Source organism: Natator depressus, chromosome 2 (assembly GCF_965152275.1).
Source record: "Natator depressus isolate rNatDep1 chromosome 2, rNatDep2.hap1, whole genome shotgun sequence".
NCBI lineage: Eukaryota > Metazoa > Chordata > Testudines > Cheloniidae > Natator > Natator depressus.
Genome location: NC_134235.1, coordinates 259,355,992 through 259,370,093, shown reverse-complemented (window position 1 = coordinate 259,370,093; position 14,102 = coordinate 259,355,992). Strand labels below are relative to the sequence as shown.

General features: G+C 47.1%; 1 protein-coding gene across 2 annotated transcripts in view; it reads left to right on the top strand.

The window, feature by feature from the left end:
- The window catches only part of SETD2 (SET domain containing 2, histone lysine methyltransferase), a 138,164-nt gene extending 124,287 nt beyond the window's left edge, over positions 1–13,877 (top strand). Inside the window, exons 21-23 of one of the 2 annotated variants that reach the window (XM_074946451.1) lie at positions 10,571–10,651; positions 12,014–12,115; positions 13,105–13,877. In XM_074946451.1, coding sequence (XP_074802552.1) covers positions 10,571–10,651; positions 12,014–12,115; positions 13,105–13,266 — 345 coding nt within the window. In that variant the 3' untranslated portion in view covers positions 13,267–13,877. The remainder of the gene's footprint in view (positions 1–10,570; positions 10,652–12,013; positions 12,116–13,104) is intronic. The other variant, XM_074946452.1, reaches the window with a different exon arrangement.
- The last annotated feature ends 225 nt before the right edge of the window (positions 13,878–14,102 follow it).

Sequence of the window (14,102 nt, the reverse complement as noted above, 5' to 3'; positions counted from 1 at the left end):
CCATTATAACTCCCAGATCCTTTTCAGCCATTAGTTATGTTCTCCATTTTGTAGCTGTGCGTTTGATTTTTTTTTCCTTTCCCAAGTAAGGTACTTTGAATTTGTCTTCGTTGAATTTCATCTTGTTTTCAGACCAATTCTCTAATTTATCATGGTCATTTTGAATTCTAATCCTGTCCTCCAAAGCGCTTGCCACCTCTCCCAATTTGGTGTCATCCACAAACTTCATAAGCATACTCTTTACTCCATTATCCAAGTCATTAATGAAAATATTGAATAATATCAGACTCAAGACTGACCCCCCCCCCCCCCATAAATCCTCCCTAGATACACCCTCCCAGTTTGACAGAAAACTGTTGATAACTACTCTGAGTATGGTCTTGCAACCAGTTGTGCACCACCTCATAGTTATTTCATCTAGGCTGCATTTCCCTAATTTGCTTATGAGAATGTCATGTGGGTCTGTGTGAAAAGCCTTAGCAAAATCAAAATAGATCACGTCTTCTGCTTCCATTTCATGCCCCCCTCCCTGCCAATCCACTAGGCCAGTAACTCTGTCAAAGAAGGAAATTAGATAGTTTGGCATGATTTGTTTTTGACAGTTCCATGCTGGCTATTCCTTATAACCCTGTTGTTCTCTAGGTGCTTACAAATGGATTGTTAGTAATTTGTTCCAGTATCTTTCCTGGTATCGAAGTTAGGCTGACTGGTCTGTAATTCCTCTTGGTTCCCCTTTTTAAGGATGGGTCCTATTTTTGCACTTCTCCCATCCTCTGGGACCTCCACGGTCCTCCATGAGTTCTCAAAGATCATTGCTGATGGTTTTGAGATTGCTTCAACTAGTTCCTTAAGTACCTTAGGATGAATTTCATCAGGCCCTGCCAATTTAAATATATTTAGCTAATCTAAATATTCTTCATCCTGTTCTCTCTTTATTTTGTCTTGCATCCCCTCCCCTTTGTTCTTAGTATTAATTTGTTGAGTATCTGGTCACCATTAACCTTTTGTAATGAAGACTGAAGCAAAATAGGCATTTAACACTTCAACCTTCTTGATATCATCAGTTATTAGTTCAAATAGGTAAGTGAATAGTGTCCCTTGGAACTTGCCAAATGCAACTGTAGCTATATCTTTGAATTTCAACAAATCTGAGTCTTATAGTATTTGTATACAACAGACAGGACCAGTTTGCATTGCGTACTACTTAAGCTGGTTAAAGTAGTGCATGGGGTATTAAAAACGGTTACCTGTTTCTTGCTTCTGTCTTTGAAATTTTAATTGGCGAGAGATCCCAGACTGAAACCAGCAAGAGTTACTTTTTAAGGAAAGAGAGAGGAACAGATGCCTCTGAAGGTAAAGATCTGCACTAAAGCCCTGACTTTTTTATCATTAGGGCATACTAACTTCACAGGACCATTAATTAACCTCATCTGAAAATCCTGTTTTGCTTTTGAGTGATTAACTGGTCCGGATGGTGTCCATGTCGAATGTAAAATCAAGATGATTTAGCAAGGCCCTTTCGGAAGGTATTTTTGGCACTACTTCGCTAATAAATGACTGGCAGCTACTGCCAAATATCCAGGTTTTGGTTAGAGGAGTGGATAAAGCTGGACTTTGGCTGAACAGACCCAAAGCAAACTAGACTCCAGCACCCCATGTATTTAAAAAAACCTGCGGAGATAAAACGTGCTTGTTGCATACTGCGTCTCCTTTTCTTCTTGGTCCAGGTGATTCACGGCTCCCTCAAGGCCAGCTCCATCTCAACACGTCAGATTTACGGGGACGTAAAATGAAATGAAAATGGCCCTGCCAAATGTCTGAGAGCACGCCAGTCTGACTTCCCATGTCTTTGTGCTAGTGGTGATATAAAACGCAGTATAAGCTGGCTGTGTGCCATACCTGTTAATATTGGATCCTGGTGCTGCAATGTAATGTGATTTTTTCCATATGGCAACCTGATATTTCAGACTATGAGCTCTCATTTTTAAGTTTTTAAGAACTTATGTCAACAGATTAATTGTCCCTTCACAGACTAGAAGGGAGAAAACAGGTGGAGTCAAAGAACTCCTTGTGTAGCATTTCAGGACACATTGCTCCAATTTGGTCCAGTTTGTTTTTCTTGCCTATGAGCCACCAGCCTCTCCTATCCCCCAAAGTGCCACAATGCAAACTAAAATGTCTCACATTTTCCACAAAGCATCCTTCTGTCACCAGTTTGTTGCACATGAGGAACTGAGCATCTCTGAGACACTCCCAGCTCCCACTGCTTTGTGATCCCAGAGTTCAAACTCTACCCTTCGTTCACTACTGAGTTGCACCATTGGGTTGGCTTAAAAGCGTTTACCACTCTCCAGTCAGATATCACGCACTTTCAGATGTATTTATATGGAGACATCAAACAAAGATATATGGTACTCTTGGATCTACTCCAGCTATTCCTAGCATAGGGTTGCTGGTGAGCCATATGGGTGGGGCTCTGAGCATGCCAGAGTGAAGCTGGGAACTCCTATCCTGAATTAGGAATGTAAGAGAATGCATATTAATCTGGGTGCCTGGTCAAATTCCAGGTGGAGCAACCTGTCTCCCTAAATGACCCTGGCAATTTCAATTGAGTACCCCATTCTTCTTCACCATTTCCACTGGACTGTTGGGTAGCGTTGCCTTGTGCAGTTACAGCTGCTGCATTTTACCCCGAGGTAGCTGCACTTTGGTAATGGGTGGGAGTGATTCTTGTGTGTCTAGCTTGCATGTTAGTTGTTTTACATTTCAGTGGAGTGAGAGGCCCTGGGTTAACTGCAGGATGTCTACAGTGCCCACAATGACTCCATAATTTCTGATAACCGCTAACTTTAAAACAAAGAAACCTCCCAAAAACCCACTAACCTGGTTATTGAACCTCCATGAGGTGAGCATGACCAGTCCAGATAACCATGTGCTCTTATTGCTGTACAGCTCTCACCCTTCCCTGCCCCATCCCTCACTACTGTTTGTTGTCCCTACTTGGTTGTGTCAAGCACCAGCAAACCTCGGAGCAAGGGCTGGGTTTTCTCCCTGCATTGTGAAAAGCCTAGCATACCTTTGGGTTCTGTAAAATAATAAATAGTTTCTCTCTTCCTGGTAGTGTAATGCACAGAATGATGCCACTTGTTTGAAAACATTATGCAGGAGAGTTGAATGCTATGTAAAGCGTGTTAAACCTGGGGAGTTTAGATGGAGTATTACATGCCATCTAATCCATTTTTTTTGGTCCTTTTTCTAAGATAGCTTTAGGTAGTGTCTCAGTGAATAGTCCCATTGATTACGAAAGGAGAGCCGTGCTGAGCCTTTGTATAAACATAACATCCCTTTAAAAACAAAACTTTAGAAACATTTATCATAAAATAATGCACCCCACAGGTCTATGTAGTTGGCAGATTGTAAGCCAGTGCTGTCTAATAGCTTCAAGCATTGACATCTCTCCCTTCCACAAAAATATGGGGGGAAGTATTGGGGAAGTGGGGCAGACCCATCCTGTAAACAGTGAGAAGAGCTTTAAGCCCCAGAAACGAAAGCAGCCATGGTGCTGAAGGTTAAGGGAAAGAAATTTAGGATCATAATTGCATTTGTAATAGCACGTTAACATGCATGAAATAAAATGAGAAAAAAACTTCCAATTTCCTCCTCCTATCCTCTAGCTAAACATACTTGAGCACTAATAATGCTAACCACAGTAATCCATAGAGAACCTGAATTAGGTCTCTCTGAATTAACCAGTTGTGTTCAAGTAGCCAGGCTTGCAAATTTTAGCTTTTTCCATGGAAAATGTGAGCTTGTCTACATGGGATGTTGGTGTGCAGGAAACCTGGGTGTGAATCTACAGTGCTTTAGCCTGTCACGCAGTTGTGGCAGTGTCCACATGGGATGCAATGCACTGAAAGTTTTGCAGTATACTTTGACGTACTGCTGTTTTGAAATGGGAGTGCCTCAAAGCACACTACAGAGCTCGTAGTGCACTTTAGCAGTGTCCATGTGGGATGTTACGGCTAGTGCGCTGTAGGTTCACACAGTGGCTTGCTGCACTCTAATGTCCCATGCAGACAAACCCTGTTTTGCGGGAGTGGGAGGACTTTCTCCCAGACCCCCTCTGCTCTGTTATTCATTGCTGTCTTTTCCCTCCGACACAGCAGAGCACTTCCAATGTTTCAGTGCCACTGCAACAGAGGAGTTTGCGTAGAATCAGCGTGTCCTGCATGGATTTTCTTAATAGCAGACTTGAATCTGGCATGCTTCACCCATGCAACAGCAGTCGTAGGCTCCTCTTGCTATTTGAAAGTGATCCATTAGCAGGGAAACCAGGTTCACATTCCACTGAAAAATGTATGCCATAAGGGGCATGTGGTTTCCTGGAGTTTTCTGATCCAGTCTTGGATTCCCTATGGATATTTCCACTACTGTCTCCCTGGTGTCCTGTAGCATGAAAGGCAATACTGAAAACTTGCCTCTGATTGCACAGCATAGGACTTCCAAACGGTTAACAGAATGAATATATATGTGTATGCTCCTGAGCACAAGACCCTTTGAAACAGGACAGTATTTCCCCTTGGAATCAAAGTGATGTTCATTATTGGTGTAACAGATCTGCCATTTATTACAGGCGGAGTGCTAGCTATACCTAAAGTTCAGGTTGGCTAACACTGTTATAAGACAGTTGTTTATAACTTTGCCAACCTTTAACCGTTTAGGCTGCAGTTTTCTGTGCTGGGTGGCTGCTTTAGGCTGAATTGTTTTTGAAAGTTTCAGCTAAGATGGTTCAGCCACTTCTGAAAACTAGATAAGAGAAAATACATTGTTCTTCTCTGAGTGCTTGCTCATGTCCATTCCATGTTAGGTGTGTGTGCTTGCCACATGCACTGGTGCCAGAAGCTTTTCCCTCAGTGGTATCCATAGCGGACCGGCTCTGACGCCCTCTGAAGTCATGCACACATACGCTGGTATAAGGGGTGTGGCCAGCTCCTCCTCCATTCAGTTCCTTCTTATCTCCGGTAACAGTGCTGGAATGTTCTCTTGCCTTGGCAAGCAAATCTACCAGGGGTTCTCTCTCCTCTAAGTGTACATAGTTGTGAGATACTAGTTCTTGTCGTTTTATTAGGTTTTTTAGAGTAGTTATAGGGATAGGTTAGTTAGTCCCTTAAGGGTCTTAGTCCAGGGATGGGGCATGCCCCGGTCCCTGGGCTTCATTCATTGTGAGCGCTGCAAGAAGCCTATGTCCAGCAGCAATCCCCACCAGAGCCGCTTAAAGTGTCTGGGGGAAACCCACGTCTGCGACAAGTGTCACATCTGTCAAAGCTTCAAGTCGCGAACCAAGCAGGAGCAGGACATAAGGTTAAGAGCATTCCTCAGGGAGCCAGCCCATTCGGACTCAGTGCCAAGCACCAGCATCCATGCGAAGCATGCCATCAGCACCGACATCTGCCTGCACCGATCTCCATCCCTGGTGCCTGCTAAGAAGCAGAGAAAGCACACCGGGAGAGGGTGCTCCCCGATTTCCTGTAAGGAAAAGGTGGTGTCACGGCAGCAATCTCCTGAACCCGCTGAGACCTGCCAGAGTTCTCTGCAACAGTCCCTGGAAGCTTGGCGCCATTTTCTGGACACTCAGTGCAGACCTCCAGAGGAGCGGCATAGGTCCCTGGAGCAACAGTGCTGGTCCCTGAGCCACGGTGTCAGTCTCCAGAACCACACCACCATTCTCCAGAATTGCAATGCTGGTCGCTGGACTCGTGACGCTGGTTCCCAGAGCCATGACGACGATCTCCATGTTTCCCCCTCCTAGTCGCCAGAGCCCCAGCACTGATCCCCCAGCTCTAGGCATCGATCACCAGATTACCATCGCTGATCCACCGAGCACCGAAATCCCAGGACCACTCCCCAAGTGATAAGCGCCGGGAGGGCCAGTATGGTAGGGAGATGGAGGCAGGAGTGGCACCACCTGGGTCCCCAAGGGAGGACCCTTCCTCCTCAGGTTCAGAGGTCGAGGAGGTCACAGTGCCCTCGGGCCAGTGCTCCTGTTTGTCCTGGCCACAGAGCCAAGAGTTTTACCAAATGTATGGCGGTGGTCGCAGCCTTCCTCAGACGCCTGGGGGTTCAGACCCATACCTTGACTACTGGCTCATCAAGGGTCACTCGAGGGAGCACGTTCAACACAGCATTACAGTTGTGCAAGCCACTTGCCAAGTGGTGGGGCTGTTGATAAATGAACAGAAATCAACTTTAGTCCTGGCGCAAAGGATAGAGTTCATCGGAGCTGTCCTCGACTCTACCCGAGCCAGGGCTTTCCTCCCAGAACTCTGATTCAGAGCAACGTCAGACCTGATTGCCCAAGTCACCAACCACCTGCTCGCTGCAGCCCGAGTCTGCCTCAGGCTGCTGGGACACATGGCAGTGTGCACCTACACGATTGCACCTCAGACACCCTCCAGATGTGGCTGGTGTCAGTCTGTTCCCTAGCCAGGCATCACTTGGACAAGGTCCTCCCGATTCCTCCCTGGAATGGTGGTCCAACCCGTGTCACATGTCAGAGGGAGTGCCGGGGTCACTAGCCTTGGATGTGTCTGACCTGGCCTGGGGAGCCCACCTTGGCACACTAAGAACTCGAGGCCTGTGGTCCAAGGAAGAGTTGTCACTACGTATAAACATCAAGGAGCTCATGGCCATCGGTCTGGCTTGCGAAGTGTTCCTTCCCCAGCAGTCCGGATAAGTGGTGCAAGTATTGTCCGGCAACGCGGCGTCCATGTTCTGCGTCAACAGACGAGGAGGAGCAAGGTCATCGGCCCTCTGTCAGGAAGCATTTTTCCTGTGGGATATCTGTATCCAGCACTCTATCCATCTAGAAGCCCTGTGCCTCCCCGGTGTCCAGAACTCGCTGGTGGATCGCCTCAGCAGGTCCTTCTTCTCTCGCCACATGTGGTCCCTCCACTTGGAGGTCATCAGGATGATCTTCCAGAGGTGGGGAACTCCCCAAGTGGATCTGTTCGCCACCAGGCAGAACAGAAAATCTTGCCAGTTCTGCTTTCTGCAAGGTCCTGACAGTAGCTCACTATCCGATGCCTTTCTCCTGTCATGGGCAGGTGCCCTGACGTAGGCCTTCCCACCAATCCCACTGATCAGCAAAGTCCTCTTGAAGATCAAGAGGGACAAGGTGAGAGTCATTGTAACCACCCTGGCATTGCCTTGCCAGCATTAGTTCGGCATGCTCATGTACTTAGCGGTGACACCCCCATGGACGCTTCCTGACCTCGCAGGACTTGGGACGGTTACTGCACCCGAACCTCACCTCCATGCACCTCACAGCATGGATGGTGTGTGGCTGAGTCTTGAGGAACAAGCCTGCTTGAGTCAGGTTTAGCAGGTTCTCTTAGAAAGCAGAAAGCCCTCCGCCAGAGCTACGTACCTGGCAAAGTGGAAGTGCTTCTCCTGCTGGGCGTTGGAGCGGAACCTTTCTCCAGTTCAGTCATCTTTACAGTCCATCCTGGATTAGCTGCTTCACTTGAAGCACCAGTGCCTGCCCTCTCGATCAAGGTGCACCTGGCAGCCATATCGGCCTTTCATCCAAGGTAAATCAGTCTTCTCATATGCAATGACTATCAGGTTCCTGAAGGGCCTTGAGAGACTTTTCCTGCAGGTCTGGGATCCAGTTCCCCAATGGGATCTCAACCTGCTCCTCACCAGCCTCACTGACCTTCCCTTTGAGCCTTTAGCCTTCTGCTGTATTTTACATCTGTCATGGAAGGTTGTTTTCCTTGTAGCTGTCACCTCGGCAAGGCGAGCCTCCGAGATTAAGGTTCTAACATCAGAACCCCCATATACGGTGTTCTACAAGGACAAGGTCCAGCCGCATTACCATCTGGCCTTCCTGCCAAAGGTGATATCACAGTTCCGTGTCCATCAGGATATCTTCCTTCCGAAGCCACATGCTTCCAGCGAGGAGAGGCATCTACACACACTAGATGTCAGGCATGCCCTGGCTTTCTTCCTTGAGTGAACCAAGCCCTTCCGCAGGTCTACTCAACTTTTCATTGCAACGGCTGACAGAATGAAGGGTCTCCCAGTGTCTTCTCAGGGGATTTCCTCCTGGATCACCACCTGCATCCATACCTACTACAAGCTGGCACAGGCTGTGCCTCCACCAAGCTCATTCCACAAGGGCTCAAGTGTAGTCAGCAGCTTTCCTTGCACATGTCCCTATCCAGGACATCTGCAGAGCCGTGACGTGGTCATCAGTCCACACCTTTGCAACCCACTATGCCATCACCCAGCAGGCCAGAGATGACGCTGGCTTTGGCAGAGCTGTGTGCAGTCGACACGTCCATGAACTCCTGCCTGCCTCCGATTCCTTGGGAGTCACAAGACATGGAATAAACATGAGCAAGCACTCGAAGAAGAAAAAACAGTTACTTACCTCTTGTAACTGTTGTTCTTCGAGATGTTGCTCATGTCCATTCCGTGACCTGCCCACCTGCCCCTCTGTCAGAGTTCTGGCAAGAAGGAACTGAAGGGCCGTACCTTATACGGGCACATAGGCGGTGCGCCACTCCAGAAAGTGCCAGAGCTGGTCCCTACAGATACTACTGAGGGAAAAACTTCTGGCGCATGCAGTGTGCACACACCTGACATGGAATGGACATGAGCAACACATCTCGAAGAACAACAGTTACGAAAGTGTGGTAGCCATTTTTCCCCCCCAGGTTTAAAAAATTCTGACAGTCATTTCGTTGAGAAGCTCCATTCCTTCCAGCAGGAATTTGCAATGTGAAAAGTTTTCCACATTTGGCCTCTGAAGTTATGAGCCTTTGAAAAAATCTTGGTTTACATGTGCTCTGCAGAGATTTCAGTCTGGCAGCTAATGGGGTCTGCCCTGAGCATGCTTAATGAAACATAGCGTGTACCCTCACCACAGAGCAACGGAGCATGCTCTAGTCCAGGCCTGCAGGACTTGTGAAGCCGGACTTGCTCTGGCAGCTGTGGCACTGGGCACCAGAACTGAAAGCACAGTGCTTGTGCTCCTGTTGCTGGCGCTCAGGCAGCATGGAAGCGGAGGAGGAAACATCCTGACTCAAATGCAGAGGGGGAATAGAAGCAGGAGATTGCAGAAGCCAGAGGGTGAGGGGAAAGGGTTGGAAGGTGGATAGGAGCAGAGGCAGAGAGACTGTGGGGGTGAAAGGCAGGCTGGAGACAAATGGCTGTGAAACTGAGTGGCAAAGTGTCTCTCTCATCCCCCTGCCTGACCCGCACAAAAATTAATCACCTGCTACTGCTACCAGTTACTCTGTTAGCTCAAATGGTAGAGAACTATGCTGCGGATCCAATGGTCTGAACCTTGCTGATGACTTGAGTTGGGGGTCATTATGGTTCCACGCGATAAACTGAAAAAACGGAAATTTTGTTTTATTTTGTTTTTTAATTAGGAAATTACAAGATCGTTAAAAACACTGAAATTGCAAAGTCAAGCCCCCGAAAGTTAGGAAATGCCAGAATTAAGGAAAAAATAGTATGTGATTAGACCGTACCGTAATATATACATGCATGGGGGCCAGATTAAGGTGGCCTGTGCCATGTTGATTCAGTTCCCTTGTGCATATACATTATGGTACCATCTTTAATTCCATGATCACATACTATCTTTTCCTTAATTCTGCCATATACAAACCTTCAAGTGCTTGACTCTACAACCTTAACATTCTCTTCACTTTTGGATGGTGATTATTTATATAGCTCCCTGGAGAAGAGAGAAAATCCGTTTCCTGGCCTGAGGAGCTCATATGCTGAGTTAGAGCACATAAGAACAGGACATGGAGAAGGGGAAGCTGGGGAAGTAAATGGGTAGGAGGAAATGAGTGATTTGCAAAGATCATCCATTTTATTACGATTTTATGCTTTCTTGTTTTCAGTGTGGTCAGGCACGAGCAGGAGAACAACTAGCTCTGGAGCCGAGAATAGCGATGGAAAGTGAGCCAGCAGCAGTGAGTCTTGAGATGTCTGGAGAAGAGTAGGATGTTTAACGGCAGTGAATTGCAAGTGGGAGGAAGAAAAGAGCCTGAGGGCTTGTCTACATAGCGGGCTTATACCAGCATAGCCATACTGGAGTAAATAATGTGCTATAGCTATGCCAGTCAATTTCCCTGTGTAGACAAGCCCTCTGAGAGGAGTGGCCAGGGCTTAGGGTGCACTGTGGAGGAGTAGAATGCAAGGAGTGCTGAGATGCAGGCTGATACAGAGCCTTGCAGATGAGCACAAGGAGTCTTAATGCAGAAACAGATCAGGCTTCTAACTCACAAAAGACATTCAGGCCCAGTCATGTGCTCCAGTAATGATGGACTTCTGCGGTACGTGATAACCCTCCCTTGTCATCGGAATTCTTACTCCTCAAAATTACTTGGAAGAGAGGCTGCTGGGCCAGCCCCACATTCTTGTAATATCAGTGGTGGGAATGGGGAAATGTCTCTCGTGTTGCAGCAGCGTGGGGCCATCTTGGTTTGATTTGTATTTTGTGTTTATAAGTCAGAAAGTGACAGTTTGACTTTTTTCTCCCCCACAGTCTTCCAAAAAACCCAAAACAGCAGAAGCCGACACTTCGAGTGAGCTGGCTAAGAAGAGCAAAGAAGTGTTCAGGAAAGAGGTAAGGGTTTTGAGATGGGCTTTCTAAAGCAGGGGGCTGGAGGGCAGCAGAATGTCCTGTCCTTTGCAGAAGAGGTTAGTCTGAGTCTTTACTTGGGCTCATAATTCAGTAATCCCATAGACCAGCTACTATTCAGTCTTGGAGTCTTAAGAATCCCCTGAGGGAAATGCTGGCCCAACTGAAGTCAATGACGAAGCTCACAATGACTTACATGGGATAGGATTTCACCACCATGTCTCTCTCAGGAAGGGAGGGTCACTTTATAGCAACTCAGTGGAATTCATCCTTCAGGGCAGGCAGAGTGAAGGACCCAGGACTGTAAAACACTCCCTACTTAGGGTTCTTCTTAGGGCATAAAGGTGGATCAGGACTTGCTGCAGCTGAGCAAGAGCAGAGGAGCCGTTTCCCGTGCACTGTGGTAAGGTAGGCCATGCTCTGGACGTGACTGCGTCCTGATCGGATGAGACTCTGTCTGCAGGCTGAATACCTGTCGATAACCCTGAGTTACCATATTAAAGGGAAAACCCAATTCCCATCCTGCAGGACAGGTGGGATGTAAAGGCTCTGGGACTGTAGATACTCATAACCCTGAAGGCTGCACACACAAGGCCCATCCTGAGCACCTTACTCAGGCTGAACTCTTATGGAAGTAAAGGGAACTTTGCCTGGGGAAGCAGTTCAGGATTGGGTCCATGGTTACGTTTTTCCCACCGTTTTTGTTTTTCTGTGTAATAAAATGAGGTGGTTACTTTTCAAAAGCTAGCTCGCTGTTTTAGCTGGACTCTTGTGTGTGCTTATAGTGCATGGAGCATGTGTGTTGAGAGAGGAATTAGCTATAAGAAGAAAGTATAGGTGGCCCTCGGGAAATCATGTAACAATTACTCAGCAAGAGCGTGTGTAACCCGTGGGTGTGTTATAGGTCGTCCTCTGTGCCCGTAAGCAGAGGATGTGAGTTGTTACAGAGCTTGTTGCTCTTTACCTCAAGCTATAGGCTTTTAGCTGTGAAGGTCCCCGGTCAATCCACCCAGTCTGACAGCCAAAGATGGCAACTGCCACAAATCTACAACTTGATTGAACACACTGCAGCTTGGTCTTTTCTTAGTCACTGCTGGTGTGAGTGGGAGGTGGGATCCGTCCCTTAGACTCCACTAAGAAGGTTTAATTGTTTTACACTAGCTTGCAGCTCTATTGATGGTTGCCTTTAAATTCGCTATTGTGAAAGCCCAAATGTCGTGTGGGAGGAGGTTTGGAGGGATGGGTTTTACCCCTTCTGGCAAATGTTCCTGGGCCCAGAACTGTCAGTAGCTAATCAGCAATGGCATGAGGCGCTCCTATTTACTAGTGTCTCTTTCCCATCTCCAGATGTCTCAGTTCATCGTGCAGTGCCTGAACCCCTACCGCAAACCTGACTGCAAAGTAGGGAGGATAACCACAACGGAAGACTTCAAACACTTGGCACGCAAGGTACCCTGGCTTTATTGCAGCATCTGTGCACGCGTGGGTTAAAACAAATGCAGGAATCGTTTTCCACTCAGTAACCCCAAAGAAGCTGTAGTTCCTGGTGCTGTGCTTGGAAGGCCCACCGTGTTGGGGGAGCTAATGCAGAGGAGATGGCTGTGGTTTTCAAACAGCCCTTGGGGCTTAAGCCCTCTGCACCCTCTGGGCCTTCTCTGCTCCTAGGGGGCTGGATCATAAATCCCTAGCTTAACCCACACCTGCCTCCAGTCCATAGGCATGCGACAAGCGAGCATGCTGGTGGAAAGGCATGCTGCGGGCACTTCCTTTCAGTGACTTCCTGTGTTGCCAAAGGACCGTGAAGCACTGTGGGCAGCATACCACAACTGAAGATAGGAGGAGAATTGTGGTGCATCTAGTTTCCGACCCTGTCTGACAGTGGCCAGCAGTGCCAGCTGCTTCAGAGGAAGGAGAAAAGGCTGTTTTGGTCAGTTGTCGGACAACTTTCCTGTAGGGGAAGTTTCTTCCTAGCTCCCCTCAGTGGCTCAGTTGGCGCTGGGGCAGCAAGGGGGTTTTGTTCTGTCTAATGTAATGTAATTGTAGATGTTCTCCCTACCCATATTCATATATAATCCTTTTGGAATCCCACTATGCTATTGGACGCACATATCTAGTAGCAATGAGTTCCACGGGTGAATTATTCGTTGTGTGAGAGGGGATTTCTTTCTATCTTAAATTTTTGCAGCCTCTCAGTTTCACTGGATTTTCCCTTGTTCTTTTATGATGAGGGAGGGTAGATAGGAGCAATATTTCTGGAGTGCCAGCTCAATCCAGTAATCCATTAGATAGCAGAATAGCTTGTCCAGAAATCCCTGTTTCCACCCATAAGAAAGTCCCCCTTTCCGTTCCAGCCATCCGCACACGTATGAAATCCTTCCAGGTACCTTCCAGTGTCCTGGATCAATGAATAACCTTTGCATTTCTTGCTTCCTTTCCAGCTGACTCATGGTGTGATGAACAAGGAGCTGAAATACTGCAAGAACCCGGAGGATCTGGAGTGCAACGAGAATGTGAAGCACAAAACTAAGGAGTACATTAAGAAATACATGCAGAAGTTTGGGGCAGTTTATAAGCCCAAAGAGGACACGGACTTAGAATAACCACCTCTAACCTTTGGAAGGAGAGATCCATCCTTTTTGGACCTGATGAGAAGGAATCCTCCCCGCTAACCTCAGAGGCTGTTGGCTTGGACGGGACTCTCAATTCTGACCCGACCCTGCCTATTCTTTGACAGAAATATCCCTGTTTCTGTATGAAATGAAGCAGTTGCCCACTGTTTGGGAGTGAGGAGGGCGACGCAGAGCGGGCGGAGTGGAGACAGCTCCTTCCATCCTCTTCCTCTTTGCAGGCAAACCCGGGTCTCAAATCTGGCGGTGCTGTTAGGCGCACTGACCCATGCGCACATCTTGTGTCCCCGAGATCTGTATTATATTTTAACGTATATGTGAATATATTGATAATTTTTTTTGCTTTTAGCCCAACACGTGCTGATATCACGGGAACACTTTGTAAGGATAGTTTTGTTTTTTTTGTTTTTTTGTTCTCCTGCAAGGTTAATCTGTTATCATGTAAATATTCAGGAACAGGCTGCCTCTGGGTTTCTGGCAGGCCTTGTGCTATGTTGATAAGATTGATTTTACTGCTTAAATCATTTTACTTTATCCAATTTTTACTGAACTTTTTATGTAAAAAAAATTTAAAAAAAATAAAATGAAATGAAATGAGAGAATATATTTGGCCTGCAAGTCACTTGTGAGCCAAGCAAGGGGAATGTTAAAAGCTCTCTGTCCTTCTGAACGTAACTAGACAGCGGTGTGACTGATCTGAGAGCAGCCTGTTGCGTTGCTACAGGGACTTCAGTTTTTCTCGGTAACTGGTGTCTCCTCCATGTCCAAGAGAGGACAAAATTATTACTGTAGAGCGCTCCCAACCGAGA